At 38.1% G+C, this 26,542-nt stretch overlaps 1 protein-coding gene across 1 annotated transcript in view; it reads left to right on the forward strand.

Annotated features, from left to right (window-relative positions):
• Window positions 1-151: 151 nt before the first annotated feature.
• The window catches only part of gdap2 (ganglioside induced differentiation associated protein 2), a 32,814-nt gene continuing 6,423 nt past the window's right edge, over window positions 152-26,542 (forward strand). The window contains exons 1-12 of the mRNA XM_028394272.1: window positions 152-384; window positions 1,312-1,539; window positions 4,554-4,693; window positions 5,089-5,242; window positions 5,582-5,670; window positions 6,120-6,196; window positions 6,458-6,617; window positions 8,691-8,841; window positions 9,272-9,348; window positions 10,469-10,545; window positions 11,970-12,109; window positions 26,175-26,229. Of these exons, the coding sequence (XP_028250073.1) occupies window positions 1,358-1,539; window positions 4,554-4,693; window positions 5,089-5,242; window positions 5,582-5,670; window positions 6,120-6,196; window positions 6,458-6,617; window positions 8,691-8,841; window positions 9,272-9,348; window positions 10,469-10,545; window positions 11,970-12,109; window positions 26,175-26,229 (1,302 nt within the window). The 5' untranslated portion in view covers window positions 152-384; window positions 1,312-1,357. The remainder of the gene's footprint in view (window positions 385-1,311; window positions 1,540-4,553; window positions 4,694-5,088; window positions 5,243-5,581; window positions 5,671-6,119; window positions 6,197-6,457; window positions 6,618-8,690; window positions 8,842-9,271; window positions 9,349-10,468; window positions 10,546-11,969; window positions 12,110-26,174; window positions 26,230-26,542) is intronic.

The following is a 26,542-nucleotide window of genomic DNA, read 5'->3' on the forward strand; positions in this document are numbered from 1 at the left end:
GTGAGTTGTCATTACATCCAAACAAAAACTGGTTACTGTTAACTGTTTCACTCGCATCTCACTTAGCACAATGTATATATAAATTCTGGGGCAAGTATTTTATTTTGACATTTCTAACCGGATGTTGTCTTGTTTCCTGTTTCGAACTTTACGTTGCAGCAACCAGCTCCTAGCATGTCAGCTAAATGTGTAAACCTGGACAATTTTCACTTTTTAATTGATTGTTTTAGACTTCTGTAGCGTTTATGTTGCTTGTTGGTATGAGGCCTCCGCGGAACGACGCCACCACCTAAACGTATAAACTGTCGTGTGAAGGCTTACTGATTATTTTTTTTTTTTTTGGCGTGGACATCACCTCTGCCTGGAGGAAATATAATTGGCTTGGTAGGTAACTGGTAATTTCCATGATGTTTTCCTCGATTTGTAAAGAAAACACTCCTCCCCTGAACCAAAAAAAAAATTTTTAAAAAGGAAAAGAAGTAAAGTTATCATTAGGGAAGTCGTTTTTTTGACAGCACCACGACAGTTTTTAAGAACCAGTGCTGCCTCTTACCTTCCTCACTATAAACCTGTGTTTTGGTGATTTTAATTAGCTGCAGCTGTTACGAGGCTCTGCTTCCATCCATGTAGGTCAAACATAATGTTTATTAAAGTCTTTAAATTGACAGTGCATTGCTGCTTTTTTATTCAACTAACGGCCTTGAGCCCTGGTTTATTGAATATACATTGTTATTAGAGAGATAGAAAAAAAGGCATTGATTAACTCTGCTTCAGCAGTAGAGTCATCAAAGCAAGTCTCTTCACAATAATCTAACATCAAACTGGAAACTCCATAACAACTTAATCAAAATCAAATTTTGTGTTTAATGTACCATATAACTCAACTACTGAAGCAGCCACTTGTCACATAACCACCATGGATTTAATACAACTCCCTGTGTTCTTCTGAATTCATTTAAAGTTCATGAGCTCTGCGAAATTACTTTTGTGTCATGTTCAACCGATCCCTGATTACATTCCTGCAGAGATCTCTTTGTCATGATTAATGAAGCATGAAGCTCATCTTCTTTAACCAGCAGATAATGTTATTATGTCGGGTTCTTTAAAACAGTTTGAAGCTTAAAATCGAGAAGTCTGGATTATGAGGCAACTACATAGATTAACACTACTGAATAGTGTTAATTTATGTAGTTGTAAAAGATAAGTGTTTCTCTGCATATAACACCACTAAGCTACATTTTTGCACGGGCATGTTGTGGAAAGAGGTTTCAGACTGATCTTTAAATGAATCTGAATCTCTTCTTGTTGCAGAACAGCTGCTTGGACCTCCAAGTGTGAGCTTGTAGCACTGGAGGGGATGGATCCTCTGGGTGCTCGCTCCCAGTTTGTGGATATCCAGACTCTCCCCACATGGCAGCAGCAGCTAGGCGAGAATGGCGAGGAGCCTCTGCAGGACCAAAGTGACAGCCTTCTCAATCAGCAGGCCTTCCCTTCGCCCTTCCCCTTCAGGCCAGACATCAACTGCAAGATCATCCTCTTGTGAGTCATTCACATACATATTTCTGCACATTAGAGCTGCAGCTGGGTGTAAATCAATCAGCTTTTCACAAGCTCACAGTGTTTGCCCGAGTTTTATTTTGGCTGTCTTGGAGAGGCTTCACAGAAGTATAGATAGAAAATGAGTGTCATAGTTTTTTAATAATAACTCGGCACACAAGGGTAACTACTGTAACCCACAGGCACACACTTCTGTGTTTGGTCTAGAGTTCAATCTAGAGAGAATTAAAGCTACTTACCAGGGAATAGTTTATTTATTTTGTTGTGCATTAGATTATAAAAGACATTTCAGTACTCTGCAGATTTCTACAGAGTTGTTCTAACTCCTCTGTTTTGTTTCGTTTTGCTGTTATGGGAAGCCTCCCATATATATGTGGTTGTTCCTGTTTTCTTCCCCTCAAAGAAATGAGGATTTAACCCATGCAAGCCACCGTCATAAGATAATCCAACAAATAAATATTAATTACATGCATTACGATCTTTATTTGTTGTATTGACTCACATATACTAGACAGTGTGTGTTGTCTAGCAGGAACATTCACAGGTTTCTCTCAAATATAGATTCCTTTATTGTGGTGTGTAATGGCAGAATTCATCAGCTTTGCTTGAAGTATTACATGTTTTACCAGAAAACATGATAATATTGACAGTTTGTGAAGACAGAAGACACAAAGATTTGATCAGTGTTCATGTGTTGTGGGTTGCAGAATCAGATTACATAGTAAAATGATCACTGTAGCGTAAACACAGTGTAGTGTAAACGCTGGTTGTGTCTGTCCACATGGTCATACAGCCCAGTTCAGCGTCCAGAGCACCTCATAAATCCTCTTTGTGGAGGAACACATGACTGTGGAGCCCGACTACTTGGCAGCAGCGTTTCTGTAAGAGCCTTGTTGTTACTCATGTGCTCAGTCAGTGAGAGTACATTCCTGCTGCAACAACATGACCACAGCATAGAACAATTAACCCTTAAGCAGTAGCCGACTTTTTTTTTTTTTTTAACCTTGTGACCACTTAAAATAAAAAAAAAAAAGCGTGTACATGTGGCCCAGTGGAGCCAAGTTTAGAAACAATTTGCAGGATTGTGCAGGTGTTGTTTGGGCCTTAAAAACACTGAATTCATGACATGTAATTTGTTTTAGCGGGCAATAAAAGTCTAAAATACAACAACAGTAGAGTGTTTTTTGCCAGCTGTAGATATAACATTAGTTAGACTTGTAAATTATTGTTTGCGTAGCAGAGGAAGAGGACTACAAGTACTTGAATGTAGCTGGAAACAATATAAAATTAGAAAATAAAGATATACACACATCAGTAAAAACACTTTCAAGCAGCTTGACACTCTTACTTGCTCACTGTGTGTGAGCCGGACCTGCTGTGTTCACAGCTGGTTATTTACTGGTATTACCTGGGTTTGGACTAGGAAGCCTACAGGTTAAACCACAGTAAATGTTTGGTGCATGTTCACAGAATGTATGTGTGAAAGGGGCTCTACACAGTTTGGAAGGTGTGGAATGTCCAGGCAGTTGAAGTGTCACCACTCAACCCCATACTTCAGTTCATTACTTTTTTTTTACCATTATTTATTAAGGCACCACACTTGGCACCAACAACAGTTAAAACAAGAAAATGCATTACTGTATTATGATGATGATGTTGATCTGGTAAAACAGAAAGTCTGCATTACGTCAAAAAAAGATAAACAGCATTTGTGCTCATCAAATCGCAGTTATATCATTTCCTGATATTACAACATATCTTTAAGACCTCCCATCATTACTTCATATCGAGCCAGATATTTCTGCTTCAGATGATGAAACCTTATTCCTTGTGTTTGCTGCTCCAGTCATCTTTCATTTTATTAGAGTCGTACACAAGTGACATTCAAACTGCTCTGTAAATGAGTTGCTGCCATTTCACTTAAGGTGAAGATTTTTTTTGTGCACTAACATGATTGTGACGGCACATTTTGTAGTTTTATTATTCTGACGGCTGTTTAAGACTGCTGTGGTCATTTATTATTTGTACAGTACAGTATCTTTTAATAAAGATATAATCTCAAGTTCAAGCTGTTTTAAGCTTGCATCTCCAAACTTTTTCTTTTCCTTGCAATTTACTTTTTTAACTACGTGTGTTAATCTTTAACTCTAAGAGAGAGAAAGCCTTGCAGAACTTTTGTTGTTGCACCTGCTGTATAATGACAAAAAAGATCATTATCATGAGCTCTGGATCACAGTTGGTTAACATTTGATAATGGCCGATAGTGAAAGATGAACTGTAGACTGAACAGTATGGGCTACCTATTACACTATGCAACATATTTGATGTATTAATGATAGATCAGGGTCATATTTTACTCTTTTATTATATTGTAATGATTGTTTGATGTTTGTTTTCTTATGTTCCAACATTAAGTACAACCTGCAGACACCTGAGTGGATGCCTTTTGATTTTGTTTACTAAGATATTAAAAAGAAAAGAAGAAAGTGAGATTCAGGAGCTGTGGCTGTTTTCTAAAAAAAACAGCATTTTCCTGGCAGCCAGATGAGGAAACATCTTATATTAACCTTAGAGGGATAATCTGAAACACAAAACATCTTCTTTCTTCCTGGCTGAGTTTGTCTTGTGACCAAATGCTTGCAACACATGCTTCAATACTTCCTTATTATTATTTCCAAATCAAGCCCTAAAGGACTTGACTGAAACATTGCAAGGATCAGTACACTTAGGTTTGATATTTTCAAGGTTCTTTGGGTGAATGTGTGCAGACTAAAAGGCCATATGTGTGGTCACTAATCACTGTGACAGTGTTTAAAGTTTAGAAACATCTTGGCAAATGGAGCATGTTGCTAACAAATGTTGCTTTATAAATCAAATAATCTGAGATTACATACAATTACAAATATAACCCAAAATAAATGTTGTATGTCTGTCCCTGTATTTGTACATTTTATCTATATATTACAGTATATTTGTAACTTTTCTTTCCACCACAGTAATGGTGATGTTGCCCTGCTGAACTGCACCGCCATCGTGAGCACCAGCAACGAGTCCTTAAACGACAAAAACCCGGTGTCGGACAGCATCCACCAGGTGGCGGGACCCGAGCTGAGAGACGAGCTGCTCAAACTCAAAGGTATAAACTGTGGAGATGATCTCTGACTTCCAAGAAAAGTTTGGTTTGATCTCTGGATTCTCTGTGAGGCTGCAGAGGCAAGAAGAATGTCAGCGGGCGGATCAGCAGGCACCTGATGCTCAGCTGAACGCACTGATACTCTTAATATAAACCGCTGCTGGCAGAAAAGCTGTTGGAAGATGTGAGGAAAAACTGAACCTCCGCAAAACGACCAGAGCTGCTTGGCTCTTGAAAATAAACACATCTGCAGCACTAGATACCAAACATCCTGTTTAGTTTAGCTCCATATCTGTGAACGTAAAATGAGATTTCTTTTTACAAACAGAGGTGAAGATGGTGTAACAAACACGACTTTGGTTTTTCATACTAACTAACCCGGTTTTCTTGGTGTTCAGGATGTCGGACAGGAGAGGCGAAGCTGACCAAAGGGTTCAACCTGGCAGCGAGGTTCATCGTCCACACGGTGGGACCAAAGTATAAAGCAAAGTACAGGACGGCAGCGGAGAGCTCACTATACAGCTGCTACAGAAACATCATGCAGCTGGCTGCGTAAGAACCAGTCATTCACCTAATTAAAGGCACATAAGCACTTCTTGTGTGTGTGTGAGTCTTTGTCTGGGAACAGCTGATAAAATAAACAAAAGTTCTTCTTCAAAGAATTACTGGAAATACAGAGGTCATACATTTAAAAACTACAAAAACTTCTCACACCATCAAACATTGATTGTTGTTTGCATCAGATTGTTTGAAAAGGAACTTTTGTGCTATTATGAATTTAGGTACAATTTGGAAATACTGCTTCTATGCTATGTTTAGAAACATCTAATGTACAGACATCAAATGTATCGATGATTGATTGAAGTTTTCTTCTGGTTCTTGTCTTCTCAGAGAGCAGTCGATGGCATCTGTTGGCTTCTGTGTGGTGAGCACAACCAAACGGGGTTATCCACTGGAGGACGCTACACACATCGCCTTCAGTAAGACACAGACACACACAGCATTGTGTACTGTTGTACAGGGACACAGGTCTTACTCTATAGCTCTGTAAGGTTTTTGTAACTTCAGTCTGACACATGTGACTCCACATTAGGTCAATATAACACACACACACACTCATGTATTTAAACAGCATTTTCCATTAGCACACATGATTTCCTGAGAGAATCATAATGTGTTTATGTGCACTTAAATACATTACAGCTGCGTCAGTCTTAAACACTTCTGAGGTAAAAGGAACACATGACGTCACCAAAGACTGTTAAAAGAAATCAAACACAGTTATCTTTGTTTACAGAAGGTTTATTCATGTAAGATCTTCAGCAAAATCAGCAAAACATTAACAATCAGATTATTGTCTCCATTTAGCTGTTAGGTTGTTATATGTACAGTAACAGCGTGTGTGTCTGTGTGTGTGGTGTGTTTATAGGAACAGTGCGCAGGTTCCTGGAGAACCATGGAAACAGCATTGAGGCGGTGGTGTTTGCAGTGTCAGACACAGAGGAGGTGTGTTACCTTCAACTACGTTCACCAATAAAATAAATAAAACTGAAAAAAGTAGAATAGAAACTAAAATACTGTATAGGTGTTCAGATCAAGCTGCAGAAAAAAACCTGCAAACATGCTCACAATTCCACGTCATGCTTTTAAAATGTACTAAAACTTTTAGAAAGTCTTAAGGCTGGTTCAGATACAGGTCTGATTTAATTTTCCCACTGTCTGACCATCGTCAATATGAATACATATATATGGTGTGTGTTCTTCCAGCCTGTGTACAAGAAGCTGCTGCCTCTCTACTACCCTCGCTCTGAGGAAGAGGAGAGAGCCTGCCTGCCTCTCATCCCAGCTGACATTGGCAACTCCGAGGGCGAGCCAGTCGTCCCTGAGAGACAGATCCGCATCGCCGAGAAACCAGGCAGTCTGGAAGGTACACAACATTCAACACGTTTCTTTTCCTCTCTGTTTGTGATGTGATGAAAAACAAAAAACGTGCGTCAGCAATCTGTTTGTGATACAGTTGATGTTTGACTTTGGAATCAGGCGATTGTTTCTTTGCGTCCTAAAAAATTTAAAAACAAAGAGATACCTATACATATCCCTGCACATTTCTCACATTGGATGAGAAGCAGAACTCAATTTGGCAACATTTTTTTATTCACTTGTGCTTTAAGTGTGTAATTGTAAACACACTGAAATTCTACAAAATAAATAAATAAAAGGGCTCTGGCCAGACTGCTATCACTACACTGTTAATAAGAAAAATAATTGCAGAAAGATTTACTGATTTTTTAAAAAAAAAATAATAAAGTAAAATCAAATCTTTAAATAAAACTGTAAAAATCAATGAGACTATAAAAAGCACCAGATCCAGGAAAATCCTACTGAAGGAACTGATTTAACAGCAGCATTGTAATGCTAATTCAGAAGAACAAGCAGAGAACAGCCAAGGGCTGGTAAATTTAACTTTTATATTTTCCATTCATATTTTGTACATTTTGACAGTGTTCTAGCATTTTACCCAGTCTGAATGAAGGCCTGGACAGACATGAAATTTTAAAGAAGACAACATGTTTCATCTCAGGAGGTCAGTCAGTCAGTCAGTCAGTCAGTCAGTCAGTCAGCGGACAAACAAGCAGTGAGGCTGAATCATTTGTTGCCGGGTCAGTGCAACGTCTGGCAACCCACACTTTAGTACGTTTACACACAGACACACACACACATCCAGTCATGCATGCTCACATCGTGACTTCATGGGGCGCTCCATGTTTTCTATGTCCAGTCAGGGATCCAGCAGATGTTGTTGCTAGTTGTGATTATTAATGACCCTTAAAACCAAATATTGATTATTATTTTTGCTGATTATCTGTGTGTTCCAACTAGCTCTGTAATTATTTTAAGGCCCATGGAAATGTTTCCATTGTGTTGATGGTATTTTCAGCACATGAATTGTCAAACTGATGAAGCTGTTTTTTTGTGTTCTTGTGCGACATTTTTGAGGTTTGCAATTGAATGTTCCTGTAAATTCAACTATCGGCACAAAATAAGTGAATACATGTACACATAAAGGATTTTCATTGTTCGTTAGTTCTCCCCTTTTATTTGTAGATTTGCTACAGAAATGAAGACATGTGAGACATTTCTATGACTCTTTGTGTATTGTGATCGGCTGTGTGTTTAAATACCAATCAGAATCAGAATCGTGTTTATTGTCATGTAAGTGAAGAGGATTCACATTACTAGGAATTTGCCTTGGTGATTGGTGCATACATAAAACGTATAATAATTAACATGAAATAAGGTCAAGTAAACAAGGTAACTATTTTAATCTCAGAGTAAAGATGAAGACATATTTTGACTCTCATCAGCTTTATGTCAGACTTCCTTTAAACCCTCCATACAAACCTTATTTTGCATGACCTCTCATGTGATTCTGAACTCAGTCACACCAGCACACATGTTAGCGAGTGTTTGCAGTTCCACATTGAGCGTGTTGCCTCCATTGACCTCCATTGTGTGATGTTTGCTGGCGTGACACATCAAAAGGGAGCAATGTGGCTTTGAGGTGTTGATCTAAAGCAAGCAGGCTGCCTGCAAGAGAAACCCAACAACAACAGGCTGATGTACACTCACTGACAGACACACAGGCCCATTTGGATGTTGATTAAACGCGTGGACATGCATGGAGCAATACATGTGGTCACAGAGAACCCGATCTGACGCCGAATCTGGATTCTCTGGACTGAGTTTATTGAAGTCTTTCTCCAATTCTCACACACACAAATAATGTCAAGCTTGCAGATAAATTAGGATATGTGTAATACAATAAACATGGTGAAGGAAGCGCAGATGTTGTAGTCATATTTTATTAGTTTATATTTCATGTCAACAGCAGTGCAGTGATGAGGCTACAAAGCTGGACATGCTGTAATATTAGTCTTGTGTGCATCTCACTTTAGATTGAATCCAGTGTCCACTAATGCCATTCTGTTTATTCATCTAGATGACTATGAAGAGGACAGTCTGGAGACGGATCTGGGTCAGGTGGGGAATCACGCCTTCGCACGGATGGAGGGCGATGTGGACAAACAGCGGAAGCTGATCTTACAGGGACAGATGTCAGAGGCAGCCATGCAGAAGCAACACCAGAGAAAGTAAGAGGCCAAACAGACAACCGACAACATTGATAACTTTACTTGTTGGTAGGGATGGGCAGAAAGCAAATCTTATCTATCTATAAATAAATCCACAACAATCTAACAGGACTGATACCATTTTCACACTTTGACTTACTGATAATGGTGCATTTTCTTTGGTGTTTGACACTGAATCAACTTTTGTAAACTTTTCATCAGGCTGCACGTCTACTCCAACGTAATTTTGAATTTATTTAAAACACTCAGCATACACTGAATTACTTAGATATGACGCACATAAGAGGATCAGAATCAGGCCTTTGTAAAGAGGTTTGTCATGTAGGTGTTTAAGCACACGTTCATGGTTCAAAGACATGTTTCTACTGTAGTATCTTTAGTCTTTTTGCTTTTAATACAAACTGATTCTCTGTGTGTTTCTGTCCTGCAGTTACAGTCGCTGGCTGTGTCGAGCAAGAGCAGAGGATCTGTCAGACATCGCTGCACTTAAAGCCTTATATCAAACTGGTGAGTGTCCACTTTCAAAGGTTTTTTTGCATCCTTTCACCTGAAATGGGTAATTGCATGTTATTACCAGTAGGGGGCAGTGTTGTTGTGCAGTCTAGTGCCTTTGTGATGTAATCTGGTCATAATGAATAACTGGATTGGTACATGAACAACTGAAGTCAATTTCTATGGTTTTCTGTACTTTGTCAAACCATAAACTGCACTAAATTAGGATTTATATCTTAATAATTTGGACAGGATTATTTCACAATATGAAAGTACATATTGTGTAGAAATTGCTCTTTTTATGGTGATTATGATAAGGTCTTCAGGTGTAGTGTGTATATATAAAAAATAATACACATCCAAAGTCTAAAGATGTGTGAAGATACTTTGTTGTCATGCTACACATCTGAAAGGTTTGTATTAAAGAACAAATACAGGATTTCACACAGAGAAAGTATCAAAATTCAGTTTTAACAAACACAGGCCTCAGAAGAATTTCATATGCACCACAGAATGCAAACATAAAATCCAGACCATTGGACACTAAGCTGCTCTGATGCAGACCGCTTTTCAATGTCTTCCAAAGTGAGTCGTCACTTCCTCTGTGTGGAGTGGGACAGATTTGGGTTAGAGAGCAAAGCAGCACATCATGTGGTTCAGACTGGGATCTAACTGCGTAGATGCTCAATATGTTTGACAACATGAATATGAGATAATCAGGGGCTCTGTCATTATGTCATATTGATGCAAATTAAGAATATTGTGTTACTGAATAATTGTTTACAGAAAACTGTGAGAAGTTTATCAGATTATTTTTGTCTGATCCTAAACTAAATCTCTGCAACCAGCACTTGGTGAATTATTTAAATTATTTACAGGTTAGTTAGTCTACGAAAGTCTGTTGCAAAGTCTCACAGGTCAAAGTGGCATCTAATAAAGAGCAACTGAACTAAAAAAAGCCAAAAATGGGTCAAACTCACATTTGAGAGCAGGTCAAGCTATGTTTGTCATCGCTCATCTCTGTTTTGAATTGGCATCTCTGTAGCGGAAGCATTAAGAGTTGTCCTCCTGTCTATAGTAACTGAGACGTGTTTCTGTATCTGTGTGTTTTTATACGCTGTGTGTGTCTGTCCAGGTGTGGACATGTGCGGGAGGACCGTGATGGTTGTGGTTGGACGAAACATCCCAGTGACGCTCATTGACCTCGAAAAGGTAACAAAATCTGTTTAATATTATTATTTGGTGGCCAAGCAGTGAAGCTGTAAGGGCGACCAGAGGGATTGTCTGGCAGCAGATATTTTCATGGCAGCCCATAGAACCGTCTGGCTAACTGATTCTGCAAAAAAAAAATTGATTTCTATTAAAAAGGTACTGTGGCCAAGACTGCTATCGCTACACTGTTAATACCAGTCAGTACCATGACTATTTTCACAAAGATGGAGGTGCATTAATGTCTGTAACTTTTGACCGGTGAGACCGATTTTCAAACATCTGGTACTGTTGGAATCCTTGCATCAAGCCAATTCCAACACCCCTATGCAACATTTTCTGCCTACTAACATTTCCCGACATTTCGGATTTTTTCAAAAGTGAAACTAAATTTTTAGCGGTCTCATAGTTTGTCCGATGTCATCTTTGAAATTTGGTCCATGTCATCTTTAGACTAAGCCTCACAAAAGTTATCACTTTTTGTCTTTGAATTTTGAAGTGTTCGCCCACTACGACCAATCAAATTCGAACTTCGAAATTGGCGAAGGAAATGACCTCATGTCTTTGCAGTGGTTTGACATATTGTATCCAGACTTTGTCACATGACTTCTGACCCCTTCACTGTGGGTCACAACCATTGACAGTAAAAACTATGGACAGAGCCTCCGTGACGTCACCCGTTTGTTTCTGAAGAGCGGTTTTGAGTCTCAGTGGGAGGTTCCGGGACGTGATGACCGCCGCCATGTTGGCAGCGTCACGTCAACTAAAACTCCGATTATGGACAAAGAGGGGGAGCACGAGCGGGGTTTAGGGGGGCGGGCGATCGTGGGAGCAGGAAACTCACGCTGTGATACGTCAACTGTCTGTCACTCAAGCGGCAACGCCCATAATTAGGCGTAATTTTAAGTCAGAATACCATTGAAACGAGTGAGTTGTAAAAAAATTCACCCTCCCTACAATTGACACTAGCAGAGAACCTATCATCTGAGACCACAGCGATTTTTTGTACCAGGCTGTAAACATGTTTTTTTCTGCTGTGAAGTCGGCCATTTTAACATGGGAGTCTATGGGAAATTACTCGCTTTTGGAGCCAACCCCCAGCTGTTGCAGCGTGAATTACAAGTTTTGACACTTCCGCATGGGCTTCCACTTTGTGCCCCGAAGGTTGCCGCTTGGTCACAACAAAGTTTGTGCAGTTTGACCATTAGGTGGCGCTATAATTCCAAAAAATCTGTTCATAGTCCCGTTGATGATTCTTGATTCTTGCAACTTTATGGAAGGCCGTTTTTAAGGATTAAGTTGAGGCTAGGTCCAGTACTGTGGACCTAAGCTTAACTTCCTGAAATAATGTATAATAAAGAAATGAACCCACATGGGCCAATGTCTAAACTGCAGATGTTAATTAGTGTGTGTTTGTGTGCACGCAGGCCCTGTTGTACTTCATCCATGTAATGGATCACATCACAGCGAAGGAGTACGTGATGGTTTACTTCCACACGCTGACTGCAGAGCACAACCATCTGAGCTCCGACTTCCTCAAGAACCTCTACGACATTGTTGACATAAAGTAAGTCTTTACTCTTTTCAACCTGAGTCTAATGCTGCAGCATCCAGAGCTGTGCCCAAAACTGCAGTTTCTCACATGTCTGTTCAATGGTTAAGGTGCCACAAAAAGTGCAAGTACAGTCCTAGCATACTGCTGTCATGTTGCCTGTACTAAAATCACACGGCTCCTTTAAATGGATAAGGTAAATCTAATGTTTGAATTTATCCCATCATGAGCGATTTGTGCGACAAAAGCGAACTGAACTTTTATAGCAGCTGTACTTTATGAGCGACTAAAGAGAATTTACAGCTTTAGTCGCTCTTGGTGTGAATGAGGGCTACAGTGACTAAATAGGAAAAGAAGAGTTTTGTTGCTTTGACCTGCAGCTAACCCTGAACTGTAAACAGTAAGATTAACATCTTTTGGCTGTCTCCGCTGCCCGGCCACTTTTCTACTTTTAAAGGCCAAAACTAAGTAAATAACTGCCAAGGATCAAACAAAGACAGCTTTTGTGTCAAACACAACTCAAAAATCTAAAAAGGTGTTGACAGCCGCTTGATACTCACCTTAATTCTTACATAAGTTTCCAATTTTAGTCTTCTCTATTGCAAAAACAGAAAAAGCATCATGTCTGTGGCTTGGCTGTCATTGGAACTTTTGTTTTGGTCTTTATTTGGCTCTCTCACTGTGCTGACCTCTGCAGCTGCACCAAAGTCCACATACATTGTTCATGCCACAATATGACACCACCAAGGACACACTGTTTAGAAAAAGCAAAATGAGCTGTGAAATGCTTTTGTTTCGTTTGTGGGTTTTGGAAATCTGGCACCCATATTTGGAGCAGGGAACCCAAACTTGGAGTGCGTTCGAAGGGTGATTTATTGGCTACAATGGAGCCTTAATCAAAGGGTTCTAAAAGCACATCATTGTTCTTAACGTATAGTTTAAGAAAAGCTTGAAAACTGTTCAAATCTGTATCAGATATATAAGAGTGACACTCGTACATTTAAAGGCAAAGTTTAAGAATACTCTTAAGATGAAGAAAACAAAAAATCTTAACAGATGAAATCCAGACATCAGTTCTGAATCTAAATCCACTTAAATGTTATTTTATTAGAGTCAGAGGTTGCTGGAATATGTTTGTCATCAAACAGCATTATCACATCAAATACCTGTAGACTGAGATGCTGTATAAATACCAGCCTTACACAGCATCTCTGTTTACAATCTGCTGTGAAGTTCACCGCTGATGGATATTTTCATCATTCTTAATAGGAGCCACATCCTCCATATAAAACAACAGAACTGTTTACAGTTCTGTCCTGGCCCTCAGAGCAGGCCTGTAACTTTCTGCTATCTGGAGCCATATAATACACTGGATTTATGAAGCCCAAACTCTAGGACAGGGGCAGTGCAAAAATGCCAATGCAATTTTAAGACTAGTTCCTGCTACCCCCTACATGGTACAAAAACAGTTTTGTTACATTTTGTCACCAAAAGTCACACAGACGTTTGTTTTTTTTTTGTTTTTTTGCATCCATGCAGAGTTGTGATCAAGGCCTTGTACTACCATTGCATCAACTGCACACGTGGAGTAAAACCAAAACAGCCCGTGTGTTCAGAGGTGCAATGCTAAACCACAGCTCTGTGTGTGTGTGATTAACAGACTGGATAAAGGGGCCTTTACAATGAAAACCTTTAATGAGAGTCTGTGTTGTAGATGCGTTTGCTTACCTCCAAATGAGGAGACAACAAACTTTGCAAGTTGTCTGAAAAATCAGACACAAAAGTGTTATCGTTAATTCACTGTAATGCTAATAAACTGCAGATTCAGTGCCTGTCAGCATTACCACAAAGGCCAGAAATCCCAAAACAGATATGAAATACTGCTGCAGCTTTTTTTGACAGTAAAAGAGGAAGTTCAGGGTCAGTGGTTCAGTTTAATTTCTTTAGTTCTCATCTCTTTCTGGTTTCTAGTAACCATGAGCTTCCTGTGTCAGTGGGGAAACTCCATGCAGTCATTCTGCTCCTTGTCTTTCTGTTCGTTGCTTTCTGTGGCAGGTCATTCACACCTTTCTTAAAGAGTGGAACGCCTCATTGACATAGTGGAGAGTGGCCTTTGCTGAACATGAATGACGAAGCTGTCCTCCAATTTCCCCCCTTCATCGGAACAGGGAAACCCCATTCAGTCTTGACCTGTAAAGTTTCAGTACGCTTTGATTATTCATCTGAGTGCTGCAGCTCAGAGTTTAATGTTAATTATTATAAAATGTCAAACTTTGACCTGATTCTTCTGATACTTTGATTCAGATTTTAGTGCCAATTTAAGCTTTCGTTTCCCCTGATAATTCTGCAGTATTTTTTCATGAAACTCACTGCGGTGATAGAGGACACCTTCATTTATAATGATCCAGTGAAATATCTACTGCAGCTTTCATGGATTATTTGTAGTGATTTTCTAAAAATGCCAAATTTCTTAGAAAAGTTGTATTTTAGTGCCAATCTAAGCTTTCCTTTCACTGATAATTCTGCAGAATTTTTTCATAAAACTCACTGCGGTGATAGAGGAGACCTTCATTTATAATAATCCAGTGAAATATCTGCTGGAGCTTTCATGGATTATTTATAGTGATTTTCTAAAAATGCAAAATTTCTAAAGAAATTCTTATTTTAGTGCACATTTAAGCTTTCATTTCTCCCTAATTCTGCAGATTTTTTTCATGAAACTCACTGCGATGATAGATGAGACCTTCATTTATAATAATCCAGTGAAATATCTGCTGCAGCTTTCATGAATTATTTATAGTAAATTTTAAAAATTTTAAACTTCTCAAAAATTTCTGATTTTAGTGCCAATTTAAGCTTTCGTTTCACTGATAATTCTGCAGTATTTTTTCATTAAACTCACTGCGGTGATAAAGGACACCTTCATTTATAATAATCCAGTGAAATATCTGCTGCAGCTGTCATGGATTATTTATAGTGAATTCTAAAAAATTGAAAATTTCTCAAAAATTTGGATTTTAGTTCCAATTTAAGCTTTCCTTTCACTGATAATTCTGCAGTATTTTTTCATTAAACTCACTGCGGTGATAGAGGACACCTTCATTTATAATAATCCAGTGAAATATCTGCTGCAGCTTTCATGGATTACTTATAGTGATTCTCTAAAAATGCACAATTTCTCAGAAAATCCAAATTTTAGTGCAGATTTAAGCTTTCATTTCTCCCTAATTCTGCAGAATTTTTTCATGAATCTCACAGTAGTGATAGAGGAGACCTTAATTTATAATAATCCAGTGAAATATCTGCTGGAGCTTTCATGGATTATTTATAGTAAATTTTTAAATACTGAAAATATCTCAAATTTGGATTTTACTGCCAATTTAAGCTTTTGTTTCACTGATAATTCTGCAGTATTTTTTCATTAAACTCACTGCGGTGATAGAGGACACCTTCATTTATAATAATCCAGTGAAATATCTGCTGCAGCTGTCATGGATTATTAATAGTAAATTTTAAAAGAATTCTCAAAAATGTCTGATTTTAGTGCCAATTTAAGCTTTCGTTTTACTGATAATTCTGCAGTATTTTTTCATTAAACTCACTGCGGTGATAGAGGACACCTTCATTTATAATAATCCAGTGAAATATCTGCTGCAGCTGTCATGGATTATTTATAGTGAATTCTAAAAAATTGAAAATTTCTCAAAAATTTGGATTTTAGTGCCAATTTAAGCTTTCCTTTCACTGATAATTCTGCAGTATTTTTTCATTAAACTCACTGCGGTGATAGAGGACACCTTCATTTATAATAATCCAGTGAAATATCTGCTGCAGCTGTCATGGATTATTTATAGTGAATTCTAAAAAATTGAAAATTTCTCAAAAATTTGGATTTTAGTGCCAATTTAAGCTTTCCTTTCACTGATAATTCTGCAGTATTTTTTCATTAAACTCACTGCAGTGATAGAGGACACCTTCATTTATAATAATCCAGTGAAATATCTGCTGCAGCTGTCATGGATTATTAATAGTAAATTTTAAAAGAATTCTCAAAAATGTCTGATTTTAGTGCCAATTTAAGCTTTCGTTTTACTGATAATTCTGCAGTATTTTTTCATTAAACTCACTGCGGTGATAGAGGACACCTTCATTTATAATAATCCAGTGAAATATCTGCTGCAGCTGTCATGGATCATTAATAGTAAATTTTAAAAGAATTCTCAAAAATGTCGGATTTTAGTGCCAATTTAAGCTTTCCTTTCACTGATAATTCTGCAGTATTTTTTCATTAAACTCACTGCGGTGATAGAGGACACCTTCATTTATAATAATCCAGTGAAATATCTGCTGCAGCTTTCATGGATTACTTATAGTGATTCTCTAAAAATGCACAATTTCTCAGAAAATCCAAATTTTAGTGCAGATTTAAGCTTTCATTTCTCCCTAATTCTGCAGAATTTTTTCATGAATCTCACAGTAGTGATAGAGGAGACCTTAATTTATAATAATCCAGTGAAATATCTGCTGGAGCTTTCATGGATTATTTATAGTAAATTTTTAAATACTGAAAATATCTCAAATTTGGATTTTACTGCCAATTTAAGCTTTTGTTTCACTGATAATTCTGCAGTATTTTTTCATTAAACTCACTGCGGTGATAGAGGACACCTTCATTTATAATAATCCAGTGAAATATCTGCTGCAGCTTTCATGGATTATTTAAAGTAAATTTTAAAAATTTTAAATTTCTCAAAAAATTTCTGATTTTAGTGCCAATTTAAGCTTTTGTTTCACTGATAATTCTGCAGTATTTTTTCAGTAAACTCACTGTGGTGATAGAGAAGACCTTCATTTATAATAATCCAGTGAAATATCTGCTGCAGCTGTCATGGATTATTAATAGTAAATTTTAAAAGAATTCTCAAAAATGTCTGATTTTAGTGCCAATTTAAGCTTTCGTTTTACTGATAATTCTGCAGTATTTTTTCATTAAACTCACTGCGGTGATAGAGGACACCTTCATTTATAATAATCCAGTGAAATATCTGCTGCAGCTGTCATGGATTATTTATAGTGAATTCTAAAAAATTGAAAATTTCTCAAAAATTTGGATTTTAGTGCCAATTTAAGCTTTCCTTTCACTGATAATTCTGCAGTATTTTTTCATTAAACTCACTGCGGTGATAGAGGACACCTTCATTTATAATAATCCAGTGAAATATCTGCTGCAGCTGTCATGGATTATTTATAGTGAATTCTAAAAAATTGAAAATTTCTCAAAAATTTGGATTTTAGTGCCAATTTAAGCTTTCCTTTCACTGATAATTCTGCAGTATTTTTTCATTAAACTCACTGCAGTGATAGAGGACACCTTCATTTATAATAATCCAGTGAAATATCTGCTGCAGCTGTCATGGATTATTAATAGTAAATTTTAAAAGAATTCTCAAAAATGTCTGATTTTAGTGCCAATTTAAGCTTTCGTTTTACTGATAATTCTGCAGTATTTTTTCATTAAACTCACTGCGGTGATAGAGGACACCTTCATTTATAATAATCCAGTGAAATATCTGCTGCAGCTGTCATGGATTATTTATAGTGAATTCTAAAAAATTGAAAATTTCTCAAAAATTTGGATTTTAGTGCCAATTTAAGCTTTCCTTTCACTGATAATTCTGCAGTATTTTTTCATTAAACTCACTGCGGTGATAGAGGACACCTTCATTTATAATAATCCAGTGAAATATCTGCTGCAGCTGTCATGGATTATTTATGGTAAATTTTTAAATACTGAAAATTTCTCAAATTTGGATTTTACTGCCAATTTAAGCTTTTGTTTCACTGATAATTTTGCAGTATTTTTTCATTAAACTCACTGCGGTGATAGAGGACACCTTCATTGATAATAATCCAGTGAAATATCTGCTGCAGCTTTCATGGATTATTTATAGTAAATTTTTAAATACTGAAAATTTCTCAAAAAATTTCTGATTTTAGTGCCAATTTAAGCTTTTGTTTCACTGATAATTCTGCAGTATTTTTTCATTAAACTCACTGTGGTGATAGAGGAGACCTTCATTTATAATAATCCAGTGAAATATCTGCTGCAGCTTTCATGGATTATTTATAGTGAATTTTAAAAAATTGAAAATTTCTCAAAAATTTGGATTTTAGTGCCAATTTAAGCTTTCGTTTCACTGATAATTCTGCTGATTTTTTTCATGAAGCTCACTGCGATGATAGAGGGGACCTCCATTTACGATAATCCAGTGAAATATCTGCTGCAGCTTTCATGGATTACTTATAGTGATTTTCTAAAAATGCACAATTTCTCAGAAAATCCAAATTTTACTGCAGATTTAAGCTTTCATTTCTTCCTAATTCTGCAGAATTTTTTCATGAATCTCAGTAGTGAAAGAGGAGACCTTAATTTATAATAATCCAGTGAAATATCTGCTGGATCTTTCATGGATTATTTATAGTAAATTTTAAAAAGTAGAAAATTTCTCAAATTTGGATTTTACTGGCAATTTAAGCTTTCGTTTCACTGATAATTCTGCAGTATTTTTTCATTAAACTCACTGCGGTGATAGACACCTTCATTTATAATAATCCAGTGAAATATCTGCTGCAGCTTTCATAGATTATTAGGGCCCGAGCACCGAATGGTGCAAGAGCCCTATTGAAACCCTTAGGATTATTATTAGGGCCCGAGCACCGAATGGTGCAAGAGCCCTATTGAAACCCTTAGGATTATTATTTTTTTTTTTTTTTTTTTTTTTTTTTTTTCCCCCTCCGAGATCGCATTTTTGGAGGCCTTAACATGCCCAAAAACTCACCAAACTTGGTAGAAAAATTCATTCGCCCGAAAAATTTTGAAATTTGCTGACTTTTGAAATGCACATATAAAAATGGCTCTATAGCGCCCCCAACGCGTAGCCCCTCTGGCCGGTTTGACACAGGATTATGAAAATTGGCACACATATGTATCACCTCAAGACGCACAAAAAAGTCTCTTGGACCCCCCCTCCAAACCCAACAGGAAGTCCGCCATTTGAAGGTTTGTGGCCATTTTTGGCGATGTGTGACCCTGCTGCCAAACTTTTCACGCCTCGCATACTTCAACGGATTGAGCTGAAATTCGCCGTGTCCACTCAGGACACCATAGGGAATAGACGCATTCCAAAACTCTTACAAAAGTCTGACGGTGTGGCCGGGGCGTGGCCTCAAAGTTTGACCATTTCTGAGGACACAGAAAGTCTCTATAACTTCTTCGTTTTCTGTCCGATCTGTACGAAATGTCACATGTATGATCAGAGTCTGACCCTAAACACATCTATACAACAATATTGAGGCTTTGACAGAGCGCCACCTACTGGCTACACAAAATGTTGTGTTTTCATAGGTTTTTCTGCCTGCCCCTGTGGCCTGTTTTGAGTAGGGTCACGAAAATTGGCACACATGTGTATCACCCCAAGATGCACAAAAAAGTCTCTTGGACCCCCCCTCCAAACCCAACAGGAAGTCCGCCATTTTGAAATTTCTGTTAATTTTTGCCGATTTGTGACCCTGCTGCAAAACTTTTCACGCCTTGCATACTTCATCCAAATGAGCTAAAACTCACTGTGTCCACTCAGGACACCATAGGGAATAGACGCATTCCAAAACTCTTACAAAAGTCTGACGGTGTGGCGGGGGCGTGGCCTCAAAGTTGACCATTCGCCATTACAAAGGAAGTCACTGTATTTATTGCCCTAATGCGTAGCCCCGCTGGCCAGTTTGACACAGGATCATGAAAATTGGCACACATGTGTATCACCCCAAGACGCACAAAAAAGTCTCTTGGACCCCCCCTCCAAACCCAACAGGAAGTTCGCCATTTTGACTTTTGTGGCCATTTTTTGCCTATTTTTGACCCTGCTTCAAAACTTTTCACGCCTCACATACTTCATGCAATTGAGCTGAAATTCACTGTGTCCACTCAGGACACCACAGGGAATAGAAGCATTCCAAAACTCTTACAAAAATCTTACGGTGTGGTGGGGGCGTGGCCTCAAAGTTGACCATTCGCCATTACAAAGAAACTCCCTGTATTTTTTGCCCTAATGTGTAGCCCCGCTGGCCAGTTTGACACAGGTTCATGAAAATTAGCACACATGTGTATCACCCCAAGACGCACAAAAAAGTCTCTTGGACCCCGCCTCCAAACCCAACAGGAAGTCTGCCATTTTGACTTTTGTGGCAATTTTTTGCCTTTTTTTGACCCTGCTTCAAAACTTTTCACGCCTCACATACTTCATGCAATTGAGCTGAAATTCACTGTGTCTACTCAGGACACCATAGGGAATAGATGCATTCCAAAACTCTTTCAAAAGTATTACCGTGTGGCGGGGGAGTGGCCTCAAAGTTGACCGTTCACCATTCCAAAGGAACTCGCTGTGTTTTATGCAGTACTACCCATATACTTTATGCAATGTGGACAAAATCTTACAGTACTGCTATGGACCCGAGTCTGAACAGATATATATGCTAATAGGATGATACGGTCATAGCGCCACCTACTGGTAGCAGGAAAGTTTGGTTGTAAACATGTGTTCGTTGTATCTCTGTGGAAATAAGAGGAGGAGAGCATAGCACAGGAGAGTATAGGAGACGAGAGCATAGGAGAGAAGACTGCGATGACCCTGCAGATCGCAAGGTGCGCGAGGGCCCGCAATGCTGCTTGCAGCTTTAATTTTTTTTTTTTTTTTTTTTTTTTTTTTTTTTTTCCCCCTCCGAGATCGCATTTTTGGAGGCCTTAACATGCCCAAAAACTCACCAAACTTGGTAGAAAATTTCATTCGCCCGAAAAATTTTGAAATTTGCTGACTTTTGAAATGCACATATAAAAATGGCTCTATAGCGCCCCCAACGCGTAGCCCCTCTGGCCGGTTTGACACAGGATTATGAAAATTGGCACACATATGTATCACCTCAAGACGCACAAAAAAGTCTCTTGGACCCCCCCTCCAAACCCAACAGGAAGTCCGCCATTTGAAGGTTTGTGGCCATTTTTGGCGATGTGTGACCCTGCTGCCAAACTTTTCACGCCTCGCATACTTCAACGGATCGAGCTGAAATTTGCCGTGTCCACTCAGGACACCATAGGGAATAGACGCATTCCAAAACTCTTACAAAAGTCTTACGGTGTGGCCGGGGCGTGGCCTCAAAGTTTGACCATTTCTGAGGACACAGAAAGTCTCTATAACTTCTTCGTTTTCTGTCCGATCTGTACGAAATGTCACATGTATGATCAGAGTCTGACCCTAAACACATCTATACAACAATATTGAGGCTTTGACAGAGCGCCACCTACTGGCTACACAAAATGTTGTGTTTTCATAGGTTTTTCTGCCTGCCCCCCTGGCCTGTTTTGAGTAGGGTCATGAAAATTGGTACACATGTGTATCACCCCAAGATGCACAAAAAAGTCTCTTGGACCCCCCCTCCAAACCCAACAGGAAGTCCGCAATTTTGAAATTTCTGTTAATTTTTGGCGATTTGTGACCCTCCTACAAAACTTTTCACGCCTCGCATACTTCCTCCAAATGAGCTAAAACTCACTGTGTCCACTCAGGACACCATAGGGAATAGACGCATTCAAAAACTCTTACAAAAGTCTGACGGTGTGGCGGGGGCGTGGCCTCAAACTTGACCATTCGCCATTACAAAGGAACTCACTGTATTTATTGCCCTAATGCGTAGCCCCGCTGGCCAGTTTGACACAGGATCATGAGAATTAGCACACATGTGTATCACCCCAAGACGCACAAAAAACTCTCTTGGACCCCCCCTCCAAACCCAACAGGAAGTCCACCATTTTGACTTTTGTGGCCATTTTTTGCCTATTTGTGACCCTGCTTCAAAACTTTTCATGCCTCACATACTTCATGCAATTGAGCTGAAATTCAATGTGTCCACTCAGGACACCATAGGGAATAGACGCATTCCAAAACTCTTTCAAAAGTATTACCGTGTGGCGGGGAGTGGCCTCAAAGTTGACCATTCGCCATTACAAAGGAACTCGCTGTGTTTTATGCAGTACTACCCATATACTTTATGCAATGTGGACAAAATCTTACAGTACTGCCATGGAGCCGAGTCTAAACAGATATATATGCTAATAGGATGATACGGTCATAGCGCCACCTACTGGTAGCAGGAAAGTTTGGTTGTAAACATGTGTTTGTTGTATATCTGTGGAAATGAGAGGAGGAGAGCATAGCACAGGAGAGTATAGGAGACGCGAGCATAGGAGAGAAGACTGCGATGACCCCACGGATCGCAAGGTGCGCGAGGGCCCGCAATGCTGCTTGCAGCTTTAATTTATAGTGAATTTTAAAAAATTAAAGATTTCTTAAAAATTTGGATTTTAGTGCCAATTTAAGCGTCCGTTTCACTGATAATTCTGCAGTATTTTTTCATTAAACTCACTGCGGTGATAGAGGAGACGTCCATTTACAATAATCCAGTGAAATATCTGCTGCAGCTTTCATGGATTACTTATATTGATTTTCTAAAAATGCACAATTTCTCAAAAAATCCAAATTTTAGTGCAGATTTAAGCTTTCATTTCTCCCTAATTCTGCAGAATTTTTTCATGAAACTCACTGCGATGATAGATGAGACCTTCATTTATAATAATCCAGTGAAATATCTGCTGCAGCTGTCATGGATTATTAATAGTAAATTTTAAAACAATTCTCAAAAATGTCTAATTTTAGTGCCAATTTAAGCTTTCGTTTCACTGATAATTCTGCAGAATTTTTTCATGAAGCTCACTGCGATGATAGAGGAGACCTTCATTTATAATAATCCAGTGAAATATCTGCTGGAGCTTTCATGGATTATTTATAGTGATTTTCTAAAAATGCAAAATTTCTAAAGAAATTCTTATTTTATTGCAGATTTAAGCTTTCATTTCTCCCTAATTCTGCAGAATTTTTTCATGAATCTCACAGTAGTGATAGGGGAGACCTTAATTTATAATAATCCAGTGAAATATCTGCTGGAGCTTTCATGGATTATTTATAGTAAATTTTTAAATACTGAAAATTTCTCAAATTTGGATTTTACTGCCAATTTAAGCTTTTGTTTCACTGATAATTTTGCCGTATTTTTTCATTAAACTCACTGCGGTGATAGAGGACACCTTCATTAATAATAATCCAGTGAAATATCTGCTGCAGCTTTCATGGATTATTTATAGTAAATTTTTAAATACTGAAAATTTCTCAAAAAATTTCTGATTTTAGTGCCAATTTAAGCTTTTGTTTCACTGATAATTCTGCAGTATTTTTTCATTAAACTCACTGCGGTGATAGAGGACACCTTCATTAATAATAATCCAGTGAAATATCTGCTGCAGCTTTCATGGATTATTTATAGTGAATTTTAAAAAATTTAAAATTTCTCAAAACTTTGGATTTTAGTGCCAATTTAAGCTTTCGTTTCACTGATAAGTCTGCTGATTTTTTTCATGAAGCTCACTGCGATGATAGAGGGGACCTCCATTTACAATAATCCAGTGAAATATCTGCTGCAGCTTTCATGGATTACTTATAGTGATTTTCTAAAAATGCACAATTTCTCAGAAAATCCAAATTTTACTGCAGATTTAAGCTTTCATTTCTTCCTAATTCTGCAGATTTTTTTCATGAATCTCACAGTAGTGATAGAGGAGACCTTAATTTATAATAATCCAGTGAAATATCTGCTGCAGCTTTCATGGATTATTTATAGTGAATTTTAAAAAATTAAAAATTTCTTAAAGATTTGGATTTTAGTGCCAATTTAAGCGTCCGTTTCACTGATAATACTGCAGTATTTTTTCATTAAACTCACTGCGATGATAGAGGAGACGTTCATTTATAATAATCCAGTGAAATATCTGCTGCAGCTTTTATGGATTATTTATAGTGGTTTTCTAAAAATGCAAAATTTCTCAGAAAATTCAAATTTTACTGCAGATTTAAGCTTTCATTTCTCCATAATTCTGCAGAATTTTTTCATGAATCTCACAGTAGTGATAGAGGGGACCTTAATTTATAATAATCCAGTGAAATATCTGCTGGATCTTTCATTGATTATTTATAGTGAATTTTAAAAATGCAAAATTTGTCAAGAAATTCTGATTTTAGTGCCAATTTAAGCATTCGTTTCACTGATAATTCTGCAATATTTTTTCATTAAACTCACTGCGGTGATAGAGAAGACCTCCATTTACAATAATCCAGTGAAATATCTTCTGCAGGTTTCATGGATTACTTATAGTGATTTTCTAAAAATGCACAATTTCTCAGAAAATCCAAATTTTACTGCAGATTTAAGCTTTCATTTCTCCCTAATTCTGCAGAATATTTTCATGAATCTCACAGTAGTGATAGAGGAGACCTTAATTTATAATAATCCAGTGAAATATCTGCTGCAGCTTTCATGGATTATTTATAGTGAATTTTAAAAAATTAAAAATTTCTTAAAGATTTGGATTTTACTGGCAATTTAAGCTTTCGTTTCACTGATAATTCTGCAATATTTTTTCATTAAACTCACTGCGGTGATAGGGGAGAGAGGCAATGGAGCCCTGGCCTGGCGTATCCACTGCATCCAACAACATCTAGCTGTTGATTGGCTGCAGATGTAGTTTGGCTCCGACTGAAGCCAAACATGAAAACAAAAGTTTCCAAAACTGTCTGGCTAAGTGGGAATCTGTTGATTACCTTCTCCAGTAGACAGATGAGCTTGTGAGGTCAGTTGTTATTTTTCAGACCAATTTTCCTTGAGTTAATTCTAATTCTGACTGTTTTATGAATCTCCTCCAACCAGACCACCACCAAGTTTGCACTGCTCAGTGGCTGAAGTCTGACAATAACTACTGATATTGATATTGGGGGATCAGTTTCTTATTGCAGTCAGGTGTGTCACAGATTCACCACCTTTAAATATACCACATCTTTAAAACAGAGCAGCAGGAACAGGCTTGTACCAGTTTGGTGACCTTTAGATTGCATCTCTACTTTATTGCCAAATAGTGTGGTTTTGTTGCTTCACTGGAGCATGACCTCCAGCACACTCAGGGGCGGTTTGCAGCCGAGGGTGAAGGGGTTGGAATCGGGGTCAGCAGTACCTCCAGCTGTGAGTTTGTGATACTTTGCCAGATTACAGTGGATTGGTCCCTGCCGAGTGCTGCTCAGGAGAAATGCTTTGGGGTCTTTTCCATTAGTGAGGGTTAGATGAGATTGACAGACAGTGTGGAGTGCCATCTGTTGGTTTTGGCTCTTTTGAAGTTTTTCCTGATGGCAAATCTTTTGATACATACAACATACAACTAGATTCCAGTCCTTACCTCAGGTAATGAGCTTCGGAGATGAGATCATGGAGACCAGTGACTAAAATTAGGCCCACTGTTGGGGTTAAATTTAGGGAAACCACAGTTTCACATCGCTGATATCATGCGTTTAGAGCGTCAATTGCTGTGCTTAATCACTGCTGACTCTGACATTGGAGAAATGTTGGTAATCCTGATGTCATGGTGGCACTGGAGGAATCTGGGAACCATAAAATCTTTACAGATTTTCATGACAATTCAACCAATAATTTCTGAAAATTGTAACTCTGGATGAACTTACAGACAGACCAGAGGTATCCCAAAGGCCACTGCTGGTATCATAAAAACACTCCATCCTGCTGACGAAGTCATTAATCATCTTCATCATGTTGGTTAAATAATAGCGCTGTGACCTGACTGCTGGATACACTGACGTATGTTGCATTAAATCTCAGATTCCTAAACATATATGGAATGGAAGGGATGCATCAGAACCCTGTCCCATCAGTCAAGACTCATTTCTCATATTACAGAGGCCCTTTTTAGTTTTCATATCAAAACTCTCACCAGTAGAACTATACATTTGCTGCAATATATGGATTGAACTCGGGTACACAAACATCCACTGATTGTACTCGATGTGGCAGCAGTAATGAAGCTGAATAGTTTTATCTGAAGACTTTTTTCTCAGGTCGTCTGTTTTATGTGTTGCAGGTTTAAGAAGAATCTGAAGGCCTTCTACTTCGTACATCCAACATTTCGCTCTAAGGTAAGTTGCCACAAAATTTTCCATGTCCCCAATACAAAACACAAAAACTACACTGGTCATCGTAGCCAGAAAACTGCAGGACGTTGCTGGACTTTCTATTGGTTTGTGACCTGGCATCTGTCTGAAAATGTAAAAAATCTGCATTCTGTAAAATTCAAAACATTCTGGAAAATCAGAGCAAGTAGTCACATGACAAAAAAACCATACAGATTCTAATATATTTACTTCTATTCATTTTTATTGCTTTTTATAAGTGTTCATAGCTGCACAAAGACGTGTCTGTTCTCTCTGCTTGTAGCCATGATTGTGCTGT

Source organism: Parambassis ranga, chromosome 21 (genome assembly GCF_900634625.1).
Source record: "Parambassis ranga chromosome 21, fParRan2.1, whole genome shotgun sequence".
NCBI lineage: Eukaryota > Metazoa > Chordata > Actinopteri > Ambassidae > Parambassis > Parambassis ranga.